This window comes from Heptranchias perlo, chromosome 7 (assembly GCF_035084215.1).
Source record: "Heptranchias perlo isolate sHepPer1 chromosome 7, sHepPer1.hap1, whole genome shotgun sequence".
Taxonomy (NCBI): Eukaryota; Metazoa; Chordata; class Chondrichthyes; order Hexanchiformes; family Hexanchidae; genus Heptranchias; species Heptranchias perlo.
This window is the reverse complement of record NC_090331.1, coordinates 92,174,538-92,196,190: the sequence shown is the minus strand read 5'-3', so window position 1 is coordinate 92,196,190 and position 21,653 is coordinate 92,174,538. Positions and strand designations below refer to the sequence as shown.

Genomic DNA, 21,653 nt, shown 5'->3' with positions numbered 1-21,653 from the left:
GTGGATGTAAAAGATCCCATGGCACTGTTCTGAAGAAGAGCAGGGGAGTTCTCCCTGGTGTTGTGGCCAATATTTAGCCCTCAGCCAACACCACAAAAAACAGATTATCTGGTCATTATTACATTGCTGTTTGTGGGACCTTGCTGTGCAAAAACTGTCTGCCGCGTTTCCTACATTACAGCAGTGACTACACTTCAAAAGTACTTCACTGGCTGTAAAGCGTTTTAGGACGTCCTGGGGTTGTGAAAGGTAGAGTCTTTTTTCTGATCTTTAATAATTATTGCTTTATTTATTTTTGTTTTTGTTTTTTATTTGGGTGGGTTGGTAGTTGTTTTACTGATATTACCTTTTGTTCTGTATCACACCTATTCCCTGCTGTAAAGGGGATATTAGTGTAGTGGTTATGGTCCTTGACTAGGAAAATAGAGAGTGTGAGATCAAACCTAACCATGGCAAATTGTAGAACTGAATTTAATAAATCTGATAATTTATGGCTAATGTCAGGAAAAATGATCATCAGGGCTTTTTTTGTCATAAAAATCCAACAAGGTTTTTTTTTATTCGTTCATGGGATGTGGGCGTCGCTGGCGAGGCCGGCATTTATTGCCCATCCCTAATTGCCCTTGAGAAGGTGGTGGTGAGCCGCCTTCTTGAACCGCTGCAGTCCGTGTGGTGACGGTTCTCCCACTGTGCTGTTAGGAAGGGAGTTCCAGGATTTTGACCCAGCGACGATGAAGGAACGGCGATATATTTCCAAGTCGGGATGGTGTGTGACTTGGAGGGGAATGTGCAGGTGGTGTTGTTCCCATGTGTCTGCTGCTCTTGTCCTTCTAGGTGGTAGAGGTCGCGGGTTTGGGAGGTGCTGTCGAAGAAGCCTTGGCAAGTTGCTGCAGTGCATCCTGTTACTGATATCCTTCATGGAAGGGAACTCTACCTAGTCTGGCTGATTTGTGACTCCAGTCTCACAATGTATGGTTGACTTTTAATGCCCTCTGAATTAGCCTAGCAAACCACTCAGTTGTTTTTGCTACAGAACAGAATCATTAGAAAAATATCAGGACAAGACTCAGTCAATCCAGCTTAGTTGACCCCGTGAAGTCCTCCTCACTAACATCTGCCCAAGATGGGAGAACTGCCCCGTGGAATAATCAAACAACAGACTGATACAGTCATACAGCCTGCATCCCAGACTGGATGTGCCCCGTGGCCACCAGCAGAACAGATTCACCAGAGATGGGACATAATGGTATTGTCAGGTCAGCTTGGTCTCGGAATCTTCAACATTCATTCTGGTCTCTACGAAATTTCATGGCTTCAGGTCAAACAAGGCCAAGGAAACCTCCTGCTGATCACCACCTACTACACCCCCTCAACTGGAAAATCAGTACTCCTCCAACTTGAACATCTGGAAGAAGCACTGAGGGTAGCAAGGGCACAGAGTGGCTTGGTAATACCACCACTGGCCACATTTTGAATGACATAGCTGCCAGACTGATGAGGGAGCCAACATGAGGGCGTAACCTATTTGACCTCATCCTCACCAAACTACCTATCACAGGCACACATCCGTTCATGATAGCACTGGTAGGAGTGGCCACTGTCCAGTCCTTGTGAAGACAAAGTCTTATATTTATAGTGAGAACTCCCTCCAATGTGTGCAGCACTGCAGCTGTGCTAAGCAAGACAGACTAAGAACAGATCCGGCCACCCAAAACTAGGCCTCCAGGAGGCTTGCGGCTATTAGTAGCAGCGCAATTGTATGTCATCACAATCTGTAACCTTATGGCCTGACACATCCCTCAGTTCTCCATCACCATGAAGCTTGGAGACCAACTCTAGTTCAAAGGGGAGCATAGAAGGGCATGCCAGGAGCAGCATCAGGCATACCTCAGAATGAGGCACCAAGCTACAAGCCTACCCACAGGCTAAACACCATCCTGACTTGAACATGTACCTTTATTCCTTTATCGTCACTGGGTCAATACCCTGCAATTTCCTACCCAACACCATTGTGGGGGCACCATCAGCACAACAACTCCAGCAGTTCAAGGAGAAGGCCCATCGCCACCTTTCAGTGCAATCAGGAATGGGGCAATAAATGCAGCATTACCAGCATCGCTCACATCCCAGATAAGATATTTTTAAGCAATGCTCTTGTCAGGCTGTAAATGTCTCCAATGGTCTGGATTAGCGCTTAAAACCTTGCTAGAAATGCTGACCAAAAGAAATCTTCTCATATTTGTTTACAATGTTGCTACACGTAGCAACCAGAGGCAATCATCCCTAATAGTGAAGAGATAGAAAGGAGATGTTGAGATCAACCAAAAAGAGGTGGGTTTCCGGGCTGTGTATTTGCCTGTTGCTAAACATAGAAACATAGAAAATAGGAGCAAGAGTAGGTCATTCGGCCCTTCGGGCCTGCTCCGCCATTCAAAATGATCATGGCTGATCGTCTAACTCAGTACCCTGTTCCCGCTTTTTCCCCATATCCCTTGATCCCTTCAGCATTAAGAAATATATCTATCTCCTTCTTGAATACATCTAATGACTTGGCCTCCACAGGTTCACCACCCCTTGAGTGAAGAAATTTCTCCTCATCTCGGTTTTAAATGGCATACCCTGTATCCTGAGACTGTGACCCCTAGTTCTGGACTCCCCAGCCATCGGGAACATCCTCCCTGCATCTAGTCTGTCTAGTCCTGTTAGGATTTTATATGTTTCGATGAGATCACCTCTCATTCTTCTAAACTCTAGTGAATACAGGCCGAGTCAACCCAATCTCTCCCCATACGTCAGTCCTGCCATCCCAGGAATCAGTCTGGTAAACCTTCGTTGCACTCCCTCCATGGTAAGGACATCCTTCCTCAGATAAGGAGACCAAAACTGCACACAATACTCCAGATGTGGTCTCACCAAGGCCCTGTATAACTGCAGTAAGACATCCCTGCTCCTGTACTCAAATCCTCTTGCAATGAAGGCCAACATACCATTCGCGTTCCTAACTGCTTGCTGCACCTGAATGCTCACTTTCAGCGACTGGCACAAGGACATCCTCACCCAACTTGTCTGAATCACATTGGAGCCTCTTTGCATCCTCCTCACAGCTCACATTCCACCCCAGCTTTGTGTCGTCTGCAAACTTGGAAATGTTACATTCCATTACCTCATCCAAATCATTGATATATATTGTGAATAGCTGGGGCCCAAGCACTGATCCCTGCCACCCGGAAAAAGACCCGTTTATTCCTACTCTCTGTTTCCTGTCTGTCAACCAATTCTCAATCCATGCCAGTATATTCCCCCCAATCCCATGTGCTTTAATTTTGCACGCTAACCTCTTGTGTGGGACCTTATCAAAAGCCTTCTGAAAATCCAAGTACACCACATCCACTGGTTCTCCCCTATCTATTCTATTAGTTACCTCCTCAAAAAACTCCAGTAGATTTGTTAAGCATGATTTCCTTTTCATAAACCCATGCTGACTTTGTCCAATCCCGTTAATGCCTTCTAAGTGTTCTGTTATCACATCTTTTATAATAGACTCTAGCATTTTCCCATTACTGATGTTAGGCTAACTGGTCTGTAATTCCCTGTGTTTTCTCTCCCTCCTTTTTTAAATAGTGGGGTTACATTTGCCACCCTCCAATCTGTAGGAACTGTTCCAGAGTCTATAGAATTTTGGAAGATGATCACCAATGCATCCACTATTTCCAGGGCCACTTCCTTTAGTACTCTGGGATGTGGATTATCAGGCCCTGGGGATTTGTCAGCCTTTAGCTCCATTAATTTCCCTAGCACTATTTTTTTACTAATACTGGTTTCCTTCAGTACCTCCCTCTCACTAGACCCTTGGTTCCCTAACATTTCCGGGAGGTTATTTGTGTCTTCCTTTGTGAAGACAGAACCAAAGTATGTATTTAATTGTTCTGCCATTTCTTTGTTCCCCATTATAATTTCCCCCATTTCTGACTGTAAGGGACCTACATTTGTCTTCACTAATCTTTTTCTCTTGACACATTTATAGAAGCGTTTACAGTCAGTTTTTAAAATCCCCTGGCCCTGAAAACCCTCTGACCTTTGATCCGGGTGTAAATACCGGCAAAGTTAGCGGGGTCAGGAGAAGGTTGCTAAATTTAAATATGATAGGCAGGCACTTGTGCCACTATGGGCACATCTTGGGTTCCTTTCATGGGGGAGCTATGGGGAATCCTAGTGTACACTGGCCACACTAAGGAGGCCGCTGAGCTCTGCTGGAAACATTCCGTACTTGCCGCATTAGGGGGGAGGGCTGAAAAATTAATCCAAATCTTTCTTCAGGGATCCAGACCAAGACCCCCAGGCCTAGATTCCCATAGCCACCGGTCAGTGGGCTGCTATGCCTGCTTCCACTTGGTGTACCACCCCGCCAATGCTCCACCAAGCTGGGGGCATTGGACCTCCTGGCCTGAAAGTCCCCTCCTCAAGCTGTGCCCCCTTTTATGCTGGTGGCCTTGCTTGGGGTGGGTGGAGACTCCACCCTTGATAATACCCACTGGAAACTGCCAGTGTAACTGGGCCCCAGCCTAACTTGGAACCCATTTGCCAGACTCTTGCCAGAGTTACACTGGGAATTTCCTGAAGGGTTGCAGATTTTCAGCCCTACTGTGTTCTTACTACTGGGCTACCTATATATCAGAGTTGTACATAACATGGAGCAGCATTACTCAAATAAACAGCACACTTAAACCACAAAATAATATTTACTTTGAGGCACATGCCTGTGCTACATCATGTAAAGCAAATAATCAGTTGAAACAAGACACCTGAGATGCTTACACTTTTTTGGGGTAGATTCTAACTATCGGGCAGCTCACCTGCTGTAGCTTGCCAGTTCTGGGCCAATGCATCATTGGACAGCCCAGCTGGTAGCAATGTTGGTCAGGTGACGAGGTAGGGTCACGGGGGGTGGTGTTGGGAACGACCCACATTATTTTTGTGGAGCCCGGAGGAGCACCTGCTCTTCCTGGCCTCACAAGAATAGTTTTAAAGATACTGTGTTTGGTCCTCTTGGGCTGTACTCCCAGGTAAAACCACCTGCGAGGACAGACAGGGCCTCAGTTTAACGTCTCATCCAAAAGGCTCCTCCGACAGTGCAGCACTCCGTCAGTACGGCACTGAAATGTCAGGCTGGATTTTGCGCTCAAGTCTCTGGGGTGAGGCTTGAACCCAAAACCTTCGACTTAGAGGCACCCACTGAGAGGCAGCTGACACCTTAATCACTCACACGATAATGGCTGTTTCTGCACAGATGTGCTACTTCTGTTTTTCTGTGAGGAGTTCACAGTAGAAAAGCACAATGGTATTATAGTTATATAAATTCATCACATGCCCTAAAAGGCCAAGGGAATGCAGTCTCCAGTTTCATTCAAAGTCTTTTGGAAAAAGTGAACAAATTCTCGAATCCTCACAGGATGAGGGGACTCACCCCTCTGCCCTTTAACTCCGATTGATGCACAGATTGTGCTCTGGGAAATTCTGCAATCTGCACATGCTCAGAATGTACAGACAACATTCTGGAAAATTCTACAAATTGCACATGCTTCGAAAGCATAGATGTAATTGAAAACTCATGTGGGGTGAAGATATCTTGTCAAAGTCCAAGCTTTTCAGACAGGCTTGGACCTTCAAGTAAAAACTTTAATGAAGGCAGCCGGTTCACCAATGCCCTGATTTTAAAATTCTCATCCTTTTGTTCAAATCCCTCCATGGCCTCGCCCCTCCTTATCTCTGTAACCTCCTCCAGCCCTACAACCCTCCGAGATCTCTGCACCCATCCAATTCTGGCCTCATGTGCATACCCCACTCCCTTCGCCCGACCATTGGCAGACGTGCTTTCAGCCATCTTGGCCCTAAGCTCTGGAATTCCCTCCCTAAACCTCTCTGCCTGTCTACCTCTCTCTCGTCCTGTAAGATGCTGCTTAAAACTTGCTCCTTTGACCAAGCGTTTAATCAACTTTTTTTCTTAATTCATGGGATGTGGGCATCGCTGGCGAGGCCGGCATTTATTGCTCATCCCTAATTGCCCTTGAGATGGTGGTGGTGAGCCACCTTCTTGAACCGCTGCAGTCCGTGTGGTGAAGGTTCTCCCACAGTGCTGTTAGGTAGGGAGTTCCAGGATTTTGACCCAGCAACAATGAAGGAACAGCGATATATTTCCAAGTTGGGATGGTGTGTGACTTGGAGGGGAACGTGCAGGTGGTGTTGTTCCCATGCGCCTGCTGCCTTTGTCTTTCTAGGTGGTAGAGGTTGCAGGTTTGGGAGGTGCTGTCGAAGAAGCCTTGGCAAGTTACTGCAGTGCATCCTGTAGATGGTACACACTGCAGCCACTGTGCGCCAGTGGTGAAGGGAGTGAATGTTTAGGATGGTGGATGAGGTGCCAATCAAGCGGGCTGCTTTGTCCTGGATGATGTTGAGCTTCTTGAGTGTTGTTGGAGCTGCACTCATCCAGGCAAGTGGAGAGTATTCCATCACACTCCTGACTTGTGCCTTGTAGATGGGAAGGTTTTGGTGAGTCAGGAGGTGAGTCACTCACTGCAAAATACCCAGCCTCTGACCTGCTCTTGTAGCCACACTATTTATGTGACTGGTCCAGTTAAGTTTCTGGTCAATAGGGACCCCCAGGATATTGACGGTGGGAGATTTGGCGATGGTAATGCCATTGAATGTCAAGGGGAGGTGGTTAGACTCTCTCTTGTTGGAGATGGTCATTGCCTGGCACTTGTTTGGCGCGAATGTTACTTGCCACTTATTTGCCCAAGCCTGGATGTTGTCCAGGTCTTGCTGCAGGTGGGCTCGGACTGCTTCATTATCTGAGGGGTTGCGAATGGAACTGAACACTGCAATCATCAGCGAACATCCCCGTTTCTGACCTTATGATGGAGGGAAGGTCATTGATGAAGCAGCTGAAGATGGTTGGGCCTAGGACACTGCCCTGAGGAACTCTTGCAACGGTGTCCTGGGGCTGAGATCTAATGTCCCAATTGCTTCTTCTTTGCCTCAGTGTCAATTTTTGTCTGATTACGCTCCTGTGAAGTGCCTTGGAATGTTTTACTATGTTAAAGGCGCTATATCAATGCAAATTGTTCTTATTGTAAAAGACACAAAACACAATTCGAGAAAATATTGGTGTGTTCAGCGTTCAGATTTCCAATACTTTCATATTTTCTGTTTTAATGAAGTCATAAGATCCTTTCTTTTAAGCAATGAAACAATTTTATCAAACTAGAGAAGAGAGTAACTTCACCCAGTCACACTCATCAACGTGTCACAAACAGCGTAATGGGGAATTTCTCGGCTTGTGTAATTTATTGGCACACTACTTGACTGCTGTGCCACAGAGTGCTTGTTTACAGGTGAACTTCCCCAAAAAGTAAGTTCTTGCCTTCAGCCAGGCGATCCCCTACAAGGCAGAAAGATCGAACAGCCACGTACACTCCTACTGGTTGGCTTAGAAGCAGCAATCACTGTGAGCTTGTAGTAGATTGCCTACCTACACTCTGAGACATGGAGCGGTGCATGGCTTAGAGTCTAGAAACAAAGTGGAAGGGTGGAGAAACAAGGGAATGAATTAAAGAAGCTCGAAGTTACCAATCTAACATTGGCGTGGCATAACTTAAGATGATTAAAGGATTTGATAGGGTAGATAGAGAGAAACTATTTCCTCTGGTGGGGGAGTCCAGAACAAGAGGGCATAACCTTAAAACTGGAGCTAGGTCATTCAGGGGTCATGTCAGGAAGCACTTCTTCACACAAAGGGGAGTGGAAATCTGGAACTCTCTCCCCCAAAAAGCTGTTGAGGCTGGGGGTCAATTAAAAATTTCAAAACTGAGATTGATAGATTTTTGTAAGGTCAGGGTATTAAGGGATATGGAACCAAGGTGGGTAAATGGAGTTAAGATACAGATCCGCCTTCTCTAATTGAATGGTGAAACAGGTTCGAGGGGCTGAATGGCTTACTTCTGTTCCTATGTTCCTATAAATACTGTTTGTTAGTTGCATTCTCCTGAAATAGTTATTCTAGTTGTGTGCTAAAAGAGGATGAGGGTAATTTCACCTTCATGACTTGGGCGTTAAACTAGTGGAGTGGACCAGTGGAAGCTAAAGTCAGGCGGGTTCTGTTTATCACTAGTTTATCACCCAAGTCGTGAAGGTGAAAATTACTCCTAATGATTCATTTATCTTTATGCTCTTAATCATTTTCTGAGATATTAAAGGTAACATTTAAACTAAAAACTTTCCTTTTCCCAACAGATGTTTTAAGCGTTATCTCATTATTTGGGGTAACTCTCCAGTGAAATGATGCTACTATCTGTAAGGGTAGTATGAAGTAGAACACCATGATCATCTGAGGCATGTGATTTTCCTCACAAGCCTCAAACATACATCTTTAAAACTGTCATCTCTGAGAGTGTTATCCTACAATATGAGCTACAGAGTGTATCTCAAATACTTCTGGTTGTATCACGTAAAGAAATTATATTCTTTTTCAAGATTAATTGTAGGAATTGCTAGAAAAATGTAAATATTCTAATGATCCAACTGTGTTTTCTTTTATTTCTAAAGAACTTTCTGTTCAGAAATCCTGTACTGCACAGGGACTCACAGCAATCAGAAAATTAAGAAGCTACAGTGGTCCTTCAGATCAAATTTATATGTAAAACCATTAAGGTTTACTTCATCAAATGTACTTGCAAGATAAATAATTTTCAAATGAATATACATATTTCTTCAACTGACCTATCATGTGATAGCCATTCACCCCCTCTATAAAAAATCCAGTCAATATTTGTTGGCAGTTGTTTTCTCTTCCCGGTGTTGGCCATGGCTCAGTTGGTAGCACTCTCACCTCTGAGTCAGCAGGTTATTTTACCCCTCTGTTCTTGGTCTTGTTCTCACGATGAGCCCTGAAGTAAATAACATGCCAGTCATAACAAATCCACAAGAGGACTATGAATTAAATTCTCAGATAACTTGAAAACAAATTGTGTGTTTTCCTAGGTAATAATAGAAACAAAAAAGAAAAAGGAATGATCTTATCTGGTTGTAAGACAGAGAAAGAAAAACTTCAAAAGCAATTAATATCAAGCCAGGAAACTTGTGATTGGAAGAAAAGAAAGTAAGAACTTGCATTGATATAGCACCTTTCATGACCTCAGGATGTCCCAAAGCAGTTTACAGCCGATAAAGTACTTTTGAAGTGTAGTCACTGTTGTAATGTAGGAAACAGTTTGCGCACAGCAAGGTCCCACAAACAGCAATGTGACAACAACCAGATAATTTGCTTTGGTGATGTTGGTTGAGGGATAAATAATGGCCAGGACACTGGAGAGAACTCCCCTGCTCTTCTATGAATAGTGCCATGAGACCTGAGAGAGCAGTCAGGGCCTTGGTTTAACATCTCATTCAAAAGATGACTCTCAGCTGATACTCCAGTGCAGTACTGGGGGATCACCGGACCGTTGGAGGTGCCATCTTTCAGATGAGATGTTAAACCGAGGCCCTGACTGGTCTCTCAGGTGGACATAAAAGACTCTATGGCACTATTCAAAGAATAGCAAAGCAGTTCTCCCTGGTGTCCTGGCCAATATTTATCCCTCAACCAACATCTCTAAAAAACAGGTGATCTGGTCATTATCACTTTTTGTGGGACCTTACTGGGTGCAAATTGGCTGCCACATTTCCTACATTACAACAGTGACTACACTTCAAAAGTACTTTATCGGCTGTAAACTGCTTTGGAACAACCTGAGGTCATAAAAGGTGCTATATCAATGCAAGTTCTTTCTTTCTTTTCTTCCAATCACAAGTTTCCTGGCTCAATATTAATTGCTTTTGAAGTTTTTCTTTATTTGACTTACAACCAGATAAGATCATTCCTTTTTCTTTTTTGTTTCTATTATTACCTTGGAAAACACACAACTTGTTTTCAGGTTATCTGCTAATTTAATTCATATTCCTCTTGCGGATTTATGACTGGCAGGTTATTTGCTTCAGGGTTCATCGTGAGAACAAGACCGAGAACAGAGGGGTCATGTAAGGAGGTCAAAAGTAATGGAAAAACCAATCAAAATTATTTTAAAAGCTGTAAGTAACCAAACAGCAGTGAAGGCTGGGAGTCATAAAAAGCTGGATGAAGATAACTGAAATGAGTATCAGAAGAGTGAAGGCAATGAAAAGGTGGATTATAGATAGCTGCTGGGGAATCAAAGAATTCCTCTACGCACAGTTAATGGAGAATAAAACATCAGATAGGCCCTTTAAAGGATAAAGGGGTATAAGTATTGTTAAATATCAGGATATAGGCGTGTTTGATGAATTCTTCACATCTGTCTTCGTAGGTGTGATTTAATGGGCATATCCACTACATACAGTTTAATTGCTGGTTTGTCTTTTAGGCTGCTGGTTAACTTCTGGGTGTTTTTTGGACTGTTTTCTGACTGAGAAAACTTTAATTCATACTGCTGAGAGGAAGATTTTGCTGGTGCTGCACTGCTTTGATCTGCTTTCACAAACAGTGGTACTGCAGCTGTGCGTGGTCTGATCAGGCTGCCTTTGGGGCTGGAGGATGAAGGGCAACAGCAAGGGAGAGCGGGAGAGAGCAGGAGCAGCTCGCAGAAGAGAGAGGGGGAGAGCACAGCGCAGGAAGCCATACCCACAGCACTTCTCCGACATGAACATCACTGAGGCGTCTTCTCATCACAAAGGAAGAAGTCACTGAGCTATGTCATCTCCTGCAGCCATGGACAGCACTGCCTGTGGCTGTTAAGGTCGCCCTGGACCTAAACTTTTATGCCACAGGCTCCTTCCAGGCTGTAGCAGGTAACATCAGCAACATATAACAGTTTGCAGTCCACTGCTGTATCAAGGAGGTCACTGAGGCTCTCTAGAGACGTAAAGAAGATATTTTCACTTCTGGGGGAGACCAAAACTAGGGACCATAAATATAAGATAATCACTAATAAATCCAGTAGAGAATTCTGGAGAAACTTCTTTACTCAGGGAGTGGTTAGACTGTGGAACTGGCTACTACAAGGAGTAGATGAGGCATGGATGGATTTAAGGGGAAGCTAGATAAACACATGAGGGAGAGAGGAGTAGAGGGTTATGCTGATAGAATCATAGAAAGGTTACAGCACGGAAGGAGGCCATTCAGCCCATCGAGTCTGCGCCGGCTCTATGCAAGAGCAATCCAACTAGTCCCACTCTCCGGCCCTTTCCCCATAGCCCTGCAAATTTTTTCCTTTCAAGTACTTATACAGTTCCCTTTTGAAGGCCATGATTGAATCTGCCTCCACCACCCCCTTGGGCAGTGCATTCCAGATCCTAACCACTTGCTGTGTAAAAAAGTTTTTCCTCATGTCACCTTTGGTTCTTTTGCCAATCACCTTAAATCTATGTCCTTTGGTTCTTGACCCTTCAGCCAATGGGAACAGTTTCTCTCTATCTACTCTGTCTAGACACATCATGATTTTGAATACCTCTATCAAATCTCCTCGCAACCGTCTCTGTTCCAAGGAGAACAACCCCAGCTTCTCCAGTCTATCCATGTAACTAAAGTCCCTCATCCCTGGAATCATTCTATTAAATCTCTTCTGCACCTTTTCTAAGGTCTTCACGTCTTTCCTGAAGTTCGGTGCCCAGAACTGGACACAATATTCCAGTTGTGGCCGAACCAGTGTTTTATAAATGTTCATCATGACTTCAATACTTTTGTAATCTGTGTCTCTATTTATAAAGCCCAGGATCCCGTATGCTTTTTTAACCACTTCCTCAACCTGCCGTGCCACCTTCAACAATTTGTGCACATATGCCCCCAGATCTCTCTGTTCCTGTACCCATTTTAGAGTTGTGCCCTCTAGTTTATATTGCCTCTCCTCATTCTTCCTACCGAAATGTATCACTTCGCATTTTTCTGCGTTAAATTTCATCTGCCATGGGTCTGCCCATTCCACCAGCCTGTCTATATCCTCTTGAAGTCTATCACTATCCTCCTCACTGTTTACTACCCTTCCAAGTTTTGTGTCATCTGCGAATTTTGAAATTGTGCCCTGTACACCCAAGTCCAAGTCATTAATATATATATAGAAAAGCAATGGTCCCAGCACTGACTCCTGGGGAACGCCACTGTACACCTCCCTCCAGTCCAAAAAACAACCGTTCACCACTACTGTCTACTTCCTGTCCCTTATCCAATTCTGTATCCATGTTGCTACTGCCCCCTTTATTCCATGAGCCGCAATCTTAATGACAAGCCTACCATGCAGCACTTTATCAAACGCCTTTTGAAAGTCCATATACACCACATCAACTGCATTGCCCTCATCTACCCTCTCTGTTACCTCATCAAAAAACTCTCTCAGGTTAGTTAAACACAACTTGTCTTTAACAAATCCGTGCTGGCTTTCCCGAATCCATTCTCGTCCAAGTGACTGTTAATTCTGTCCCAGATTATCGTTTCTAAAAGTTTCTCCACCACTGAGGTTGAACCGAATGGCCTATCGTTGCTGGGTTTATCCTTGCACCCTTTTTTGAACAAGGGTGTAACATTTGCAATTCTCCAGTCCTCTGGCACCGACCCCTATCTACGGATGCTTGGAAGATTGTGGCCAGTACCTCTGCAATTTCCACCCTTACTTCCCTCAGCAACCTAGGATGCATCCCATCTGGACTGGGTGACTTATCTACTTTAAGTACAGTTAGCCTTTCAAGTACTTCTTCTTTATCAATTTTTAGCCCATCCAGTATCTCAACTATATCTTCCTTTACTGAGACTTTGGCAGCATCTTCTTCCTTGGTAAAGACAGATACAAAGCACTCATTTAGTACCTCAGCCATCCCCACTGCCTCCATGCGTAGATCTCCTTTATGGTTCCTAATCGGACCCACCCCTCCTCTTACTACCCGTTTACTATTTACATGCTTGTAGAAGACTTTTGGATTCCCTTTTATGTTGGCCGCCAGTCTATTCCCATCCTCTCTCTTTGCCCCTCTTATTTCCTTTTACACTTCTCCTCTGAACTTTCTATATTCTGCCTGGTTCTCACTTGTGTTATCAACCTGACAACTGTCATATGCCCCTTTTTTCCATTTCATCTTACTCACTACCTCTTTTGTCATCCATGGAGCTCTGGCTTTAGTTGCCCTACCTTTCTGCCTCGTGGGAATGTGCCTAGACTGTACCCGAACCATGTCCTCCTTAAAGGCCACCCACTGTTCAATTACAGTTTTGCCTGCCAATCTTTGATTCCAATTTACCCGAGTCAGATCTGTTCTCATTCCATTGAAATTGGCCCTCCTCCAATCGAGTGTTTTTACTTTAGAGTGGTCCGTGTCCTTTTCCACAGCTATTCTAAATCTTATGATACTATTATCGCTGCTCCCTAAATGCTCTCCCACTGACATTTGCTCCAAATGGCCCACCTCATTCCCTAGAACCAAGTCCAGCAATGCCTCCTTCCTTGTTGGGCATGGAACGTACTGGTTAAGAAAGTTATCTTGAACACACTTCAAAAATTCCTCCCCCTCTGTGCCCCTGATATTATTATTGTTATCCCAGTCTATATTAGGATAGTTGAAGTCCCCAGTTATTACTACTCTATAGCTTTCTGATAGGGTTACATGAAGTAGGGAGGGAACATAAACACTGACACAGAGCAGTTGGGCCAAATGGACTGATTCTGTGCTGTACATTCTATGTAATTCTACACCAGGAGGAACAGCTACATTACTTTCCCCATGGGCAGAGTGAACCAAGATGAGAGAGCACTAGGCTCACCTGCATTGCAGGCTTCTCCAGGGTTCAAGGTGCCATAGACTAAACCCATATTGCCTTGTGTGCTCCCCATCACCAGCCTGGCACCTTTATCAATTGAAAGGGATTTCATTCCCTCAATGTACAATGACCACAAACAGTGTATCATGCAGGCCTATTTCCTAGTAGCAGGCACGACTCATTCATCCTGCGCCATTCCTCTATACCACCTTTATTCCAACCAGGCTGGCTACTGGGCAACAAAGACGATCCCTTTCAAACATGGCTCATGACTCCTTTCAGGAACCCGGGCACAGTTGCAGAACTGGTCTACAATGAGAGCCATGGCACCAACCAGAAACATCATCGAACAGACAATTGGTCCGCTCAAGTACCGCTTCTGCTGCCTGGACCGTTCAGGAAGAGATTTTCAGAACAGTCCTGAGTGGGTATCCAGATTTGAGGTCGTCTACTACAAGCTCTATTACTTTACCTTAACAGCCCTTACCACCAACTGCCCAGCAAGAAGTGCAGCAGGAGCAGGAGGAGGAGCATCAAGAGGAGGAAGGACAGGAGAGGCATCAGCCACCAGTGCCCTTAGCTGCCAGAGCTCTGAGAGAGCAGCTTATCAAAGAACACCTCACCTGAACCATCCCTCCCATCCTTTTTTTTATTTGTTCATGGGGTGTGGGTGTCGCTGGCGAGGCCAGCATTTATTACCCATCCCTAATTGCCCTTGAGAAGGTGGTGGTGAGCCGCCTTCTTGAACCGCTGCAGTCCGTGTGGTGACGGTTCTCCCACAGTGATGTTAGGAAGGGAGTTCCAGGATTTTGACCCAGCGACAATGAAGGAACGGCGATATATTTCCAAGTCGGGATGGTGAGTGATTTGGAGGGGAACCTGCAGGTGGTGTAGTTCCCATGTGCCTGCTGCTCTTGTCCTTCTAGGTGGTAGAGGTCGCGGATTTGGGAGGTGCTGTTGAAGAAGCCTTGGCGAGTTGCTGTAGTGTATCCTGTGGATGGTGCACACTGCAGCCACTGTGCGCCGGTGGTGAAGGGAGTGAATGTTTAGGGTGGTGGATGGGGTGCCAATCAAGCGGGCTATTTTGTCCTGGATGGTGTCGAGCTTCTTGAGTGTTTTTGGAGCTGCACTCATCCAGGCAAGTGGAGAGTATTCCATCACACTCCTGACTTGTGCCTTGTAGATGGTGGAAAGGCTTTGGGGAGTCAGGAGGTGAGTCACTCGCCGCAGAATACCCAGCCTCCGACCTGCTCTTGTAGCCACAGTATTTATATGGCTGGTCCAGTTAAGTTTCTGGTCAATGGTGACCCCCAGGATGTTGATGGTGGGGGATTCGGCGGTGGTAATGCCGTTGAATGTCAAGGGGAGGTGGTTAGACCTGCTAGATCTGTTAAGGACTTCATACTAGATCAGGACTTCATACAAAACTGCTCTCAAGTGTGCAAGGGTGCCTCACCTATCCTTCAGATTTTCCTTTTCTTTCTAAGTGATAGTGCCTGGCCTTCACTCTGCACATCCTGCTGATGGCCTGGCTTAGACTGAGAAGTCCCCACATGGTGGATCAGAAGCACAACTCCAATGTGCTGTGCAACTGCATCGCCTCGTTGATACATGTTTTTAGTAGAAGTTTGGATGCTGCTTTGTGAGAACCAGAAAATTAAGATATCTGAAGCCCCCCAACAAAACAAAAATGCTCACCCTGCTCGTATTTCCATTGCTAATGATCAAATTCATTTTCTTGCACAGTAAGAAAGCAGTTTATGATCCAGTCCCTACTGTTATTAATACGCTGTTTAATATGTTTGCCCAATAGGTCATTTCAGGCGTTTTAGCATAGTGCCGTTGAGAGGTTTAATCAGGTTAACAATTTTGCAGAGACTTCCACAATATTGAGACTCTCCTTGAGCTGCCACTGTTGCATCTAGATGCGTGCGTGCACATGCATGTGTGACTAACCATTTCTTGAAGCATAAAAAAAATTAAAATCTGCCTTCTAAATACGTATTTGAGAGTTTGCCTCTAGGAGCCTATAGATCATTATGCCCCTGTTCATATATCCAACCTGATTCCCCAGTATTAAAATTATCCCCATCCTGCGTATTTTTAAAATAGTAAAATAGTAAAATCCACTCATACAGCTGGTAAGTTACTTACCAACATGGTTATCTGCCTTGCTTCCCCATACATACTGTCTGAAGAAATGTAGTTTGTAACATTACAATGTTCATCACAAGGGTGGAAACTTTCACCCTTTCTGTGGGGAATCAGTCTGGATGGTACAATTGGGATTCGAGGTATGACAGGTTAACCAGAATTCTAAACTACGAGTCACTGTCCTGTTTAGTAACGATAGTCAAGCAGAATTTCTTCAGTACAGCTTCTTTAGAGATGCATGGGACAAGAAAAGACTTGAAAAATCGGGGTTTTTTTGTTAGAAAAGTGCAGTATGATAGAAGTGTTTAAAAATATGAAAGGATGGGACAGGGTAGTTTGAAGCAGTCTGTTTCCATTAGTTGAGAGGTCAAGAACAAGGGGCTATAAATACCGGATTAAATGCAAGAGATTTGGAATAGAGGGCAGGAGAAACTTCTTTGCACAGAGAGTTGTGAGGATGTGAAATTCACTCCCAAGGTTAGTGGTTGAGGCAGAAACAATGTCAACATTCAAGATTAGATTGGAGAGGTGGATGAAGGAAAAGGGGATGGAGGGATATGGGTATAGGGTGAGTCAATGTGATTAGAACTTTTTGCTCATGTGGAGGGTAAATGCCGACACAGACTGGTTGGGCTGAATGGCCTGTGTCCTTGTTGTAATTTCTGTGTATTCTAGAAGCTGGCCCTCCTTTGAAGCTAGCATAAAACTCCAGGTCCTATGTGTTTGCCTCTACCTATATCTTAATTATCGCAAAAGGAAACAGGAAACTTTAGCAAGAATAGCAATTAACAGAAACTAGTTAAAATTTTCCAGCTTTGACCCATCTAAGATTCCATGTAGAAAGGTATGGGGCCAATTTTCCTGCTCACCCTCTCCCTTGACACTGGCCAGGCACGGATCATCTGAGGTGCACTGGACCTGCCCAGGCCTCAGTGCATTTGGATTTGGTGGGCCAGGTCATTTACATGGCCTAGTCCCACCCTTGGTGCAGGCTCACCCCTTGGCAAGAAGTTGCATCTGAAAGTGCGGCAGTAAAGTCAGCCACTGCCTATTTATCAAACAGACTAGGGTAGACTGAGATGAAAGTCTCCTCCTTTTGATGAATGGCTTCTCTGAGCCAAGATACCAGTTGACACAAGCCCACAGAACAAAGTTCCCATGATTCAACACTATTCTACACTCACTCAGCAATTACAGGCAACAATGAAATTGTACTTTTGGGATCGCATGGAATGCTCCATAGAGCTTTAGATTTGAGTAACTTTCTTGGGGTACTTTAGAGGAAATAGTGATCATCATATAACCCATTTTATAATTGATAGGAAAGAGTATTCCTTTTCCCAAAATATATTGACAAATTAAATTAATTGCACACAACACAAATTGTCACTAGGATGCATATTTTCTCTAGAAAAGAGAAGGCTGCGGGGTGACCTGGTAGAGGTCTTTAAAATTATGAAGTGGCTCGATAGGGTAGACGTAGAGAAGATGTTTCCACTTGTGGGGAGTTCAAAACTAGAGGTCATAAATATAAGATAGTCATTAATAAATCCAAAAGGAATTCAGAATAAACTTCTTTACCCAGACAATGCTGAAAATGTGGAACTTGCTACCATATGGAGTAGTTGAGGCCAATAGCATAGATGCATTTAAGGGGAAGCTGGACAAGTACATCAGGGAGAAAGGAATTGAAGGATATACTGATAGGGTTAGATAGGGTTAGAGAGAAGGCTCGTGTGGAACATAAACACCAGCACGGACTAGCTGGGCCGAATGGTCTGTTTCTGTGCTGTAAATTCTATGTAATTAATGTCTGAGGGTGAAATTCGACCTCCACATTAGCGCAAAATGGGCAATAATGAATCAGCAGCCCATTTTACATCCCGCCCTTTCGCTCTTGTCCATTTTGTACTACCGCCTGAATCAAATTTCACCCCATTTAGCTCTACTGCAATCTCAGGATGTTGGGATCACATGAAAGCTGTGTTTTTATCCTCCCTAACGTGCCTTTCTGAGGTCATTCCAAAATGCGATACATAAATCTGAAGCTTCATATATTACAAACAGCCTCCCTTATGTTTGCCTGACAGGGTGATACGGTTGTTTCCTGCGACTCATATGGAGTACTAAAGCTTTGGGATGTGCGAAAAGTAGCAATAATGCTTTCAGTTGATGCAGGCCCTCACCCTGGCAACCAAGTGGCCTTTCATCCATCAGGTAGGAATCTTTTCTTCTTGATCATCAAGGTGTCATATTAACTGGTTTTATTCTCAATTTACTTCAGTCTCTAGTCCAATTTGTTAGCCATTGGAAAAATATAGTTCATTCCGCAAACATAGAGAATATAGAGGTGGTGAAATGATGGTTTGGTTTTGCTCTGTTGAAAGTGGTTATGAGATGTTTATCTCGGTGTATAGTGCTTGATAGATGTTCAGTTTGTGCAGCGGCTGCCAAGTTGTCATCATGACCAAACTATACAGAATTAATTTTCTTTAGCGTATAAAGAATGCTTCCGACTCTGGTAATTGCACATTTTAGCCTGGATTTTGCAAAGCCCATGTGAATAGCTCCTATTATTTTACTCTTTACCTTGAGTTTTCATGCACAGGTGAGAGCAAGTTTACAAGATCATAGGATGATTATGGATGAGGGAGGACATTTGGCCCAACTGATTCATCCATCTCGAGAGATCCTCATGTCCTTCCATTGTAGCATCCAATGTTTTTGCCTCCACGACTCAATCTTGGAGTTTGATGGTTCTCGAAGGCCGAAACTTGCACCACTTTTGATAGTTTTCAGTAATTAGCGCAAGGGGTGTATTCGGATTTTTTTAGATTCTGTACTAAATGGTATTTTGAAACCAATTAAAATCAAACCTGTGGGTTTTCACTTGAGTTCAGGTCTTCCTCTTTGTCATGTTTGCTATACATGCTATCAAGCACACTTGTGGCAAAGTAGAACATCAGCTTACTGTTGAAGAGCCTTGCAAATGTCTTTTAAACCTTAAACATGTGAGCACTGTACACACAGGGAGGTGAGATATATTCATCGATTCCTTTGGTGCTTGCATGCAGTTGTGTTGAACACTGTCCTTACATGAGGTAAGTAATGACTTGTCTTGTAATATTAAATAAGGAATCTTACAACACCAGGTTATAGTCCAACTGTTTTATTTGAAAATCACAAGCTTTCGGAGCTTTCCTCCTTCGTCAGGTGAGTGTGTGAAGGGTTCTAAAATCGCATATCATATATTAGGCTGGGAGACGATCACAACAATCAAAGGTGTCGTTGGTGTTCAGACAGGTTAGCCACGGAAAACAGTACTGGGATGTAATGTTTTCCGTGGCCAGCCCGTCTGAACACCAACGACACCCCCGATCGCCGTGATCGTCTCCCAGCCCAATACACGATACGTGACTCCAGAACCTTTCACACACTCACCCGACGAAGGAGGCAAGCTCCGAAAGCCTCAAACAAAACTGTTGGACCATAACCTGGTGTTGTAAGATTCCTCACATTTGTTCACCCCAGTCCATCACCGGCTTCTCCACATCACAGTTTATAAAGGATCATGAAAAAATTCTGACAGCCCAAGGATCATTTTTTTAAATCCAGTTTTAAAAAAAACCCTCAAAATCCTAAAGCTAGATGTTAAATGTTATTGCCAAAAATTAAATATTAATGACATAGTTCATAGTTTTCTTCAAAGGAAGTGTTTCAGTGGGTGGCATGGTGAATTGAAGATCATGGGGGTGAATTGAAGATCATGGGGGTGAATTGAAGATCATGGGGGTGAATTGAAGATCATGGGGGTGAATTGAAGATCACGGGGTGAATTGAAGATCATGGGGGTGAATTGAAGATCATGGGATGAATTGAAGATCATGGGGGTGAATTGAAGATCACGAGGTGAATTGAAGATCATGGGGGTGAATTGAAGATCACGGGGTGAATTGAAGATCATGGGGTGAATTGAAGATCGTGGGGGTGAATTTCTGCTTGTTTCTCTCACTTGTCCACCATAACCTTGGCACAAGAGCTGCAGAAACCTGGAAAAACAGGATCAATGGTGCGAACACCGTTTTTCTGGGGTTTCCGCGGCTCTTCTGCCAAAGTTACCATGGACAAGTGGGAGAACGCCCCTCCGCCCAGAAATGACCATAACTGATTGTAGCAGACAAACGTATCGTTGATATGACATTACTGTGGCTACTAATTAATGGAGGCATTTACTTTAAATAGGTTAATACCTCCACTAAAATAGTGGACAGTGGAGTGCGATTTAAACACAATGAAGCCCTAAATTTCCATGTAAGGAATCTTACAACACCAGGCCATAGTCCAACAGTTTCACCTGAAAATCACAAGCTTTCAGAGCCCACCTTCCCCGCCAGGTGAGTGAGCGAAGGGCTTCAAAATCGCACAGCACATACTAGGCTGGGAGACAACCACAGCAATCAAAGGTGTCGTTGGTGCCCAGACAGGCCAGCCACAGAAAACACCACATCCCAGTATACTGAATACACAATGGGTCAGATTACACAGACAGAGAGAGAATGAAACCCGAAAGGCAGAGAGAGAGAGAGAGAGAGAATGTTTAGTTGTATTAAAAACAGATAACTTTTTTTTTCTCCTTTCTTCCCGCTGGTGGGGTTACGTGTAGCGTGACATGAACCCAAGATCCCGGTTGAAGCCGTCCTCATGGGTGCGGAACTTAGCTATCAATTTCTGCTCGACGATTTTGCGTCAAAGGCCGCCTTGGAGAACGCTTACCCGAAGATCGGTGGCTGAATGTCCTTGACTGCTGAAGTGTTCCCCGACTGGCAGGGAACCCTCCTGTCTGGCGATTGTTGCGCGGTGCCCGTTCATCTGTTGTCGCAGTGTCTGCATGGTCTCGCCAATGTATCTTGCTCTGGGGCATCCTTTCCTGCAACATATGAGGTAGACAACGTTGGCTGAGTCACAGGAGTATGAACCATGTACCTGGTGGGTGGTGTCCTCTCGTGTGATGGTGGTATCTGTGTCGATGATCTGGCATGTCTTGCAGAGGTTGCCGTGGCAGGGTTGTGTGGTGTCGTGGACGCTGTTGTCCTGAAAGCTGGGTAATTTGCTGCGAACGATGGTCTGTTTGAAGTTGGGTGGCTGTTTGAAGGCGAGTAGTGGAGGCGTGGGGATGGCCTTAGCGAGGTGTTCGTCGTCATCCATGACATGTTGAAGGCTGCGGAGAACATGGCGTAGTTTCTCCGCTCCGGGGAAGTACTGGACAACGATTTTAAAAAATGATCCTTGGGCAGTCAGAATTTTTTCATGATCCTTTATAAACTGTGATGTGGAGAAGCCGGTGATGGACTGGGGTGGACAAATGTGAGGAATCTTACAACACCAGGTTATGGTCCAACAGTTTTGTTTGAGGCTTTCGGAGCTTGCCTCCTTCGTCGGGTGAGTGTGTGAAAGGTTCTGGAGTCACGTATCGTGTATTGGGCTGGGAGACGATCACGGCGATCGGGGGTGTCGTTGGTGTTCAGACGGGCTGGCCACGGAAAACATTACATCCCAGTAATGTTTTCCGTGGCTAACCTGTCTGAACACCAACGACACCTTTGATTGTTGTGATCGTCTCCCAGCCCAATATATGATATGCGATTTTAGAACCCTTCACACACTCACCTGACGAAGGAGGTAAGCTCCG

The 21,653-nt window shown here is 44.6% G+C and overlaps 1 protein-coding gene across 1 annotated transcript in view; it reads left to right on the top strand.

The window, feature by feature from the left end:
* LOC137323411 (sperm-associated antigen 16 protein) overlaps window positions 1-21,653 on the top strand; it is a 982,420-nt gene that overhangs the window by 722,118 nt on the left and 238,649 nt on the right. The window contains exon 15 of the mRNA XM_067986887.1: window positions 18,055-18,181. Coding sequence (XP_067842988.1) covers window positions 18,055-18,181 — 127 coding nt within the window. The remainder of the gene's footprint in view (window positions 1-18,054; window positions 18,182-21,653) is intronic.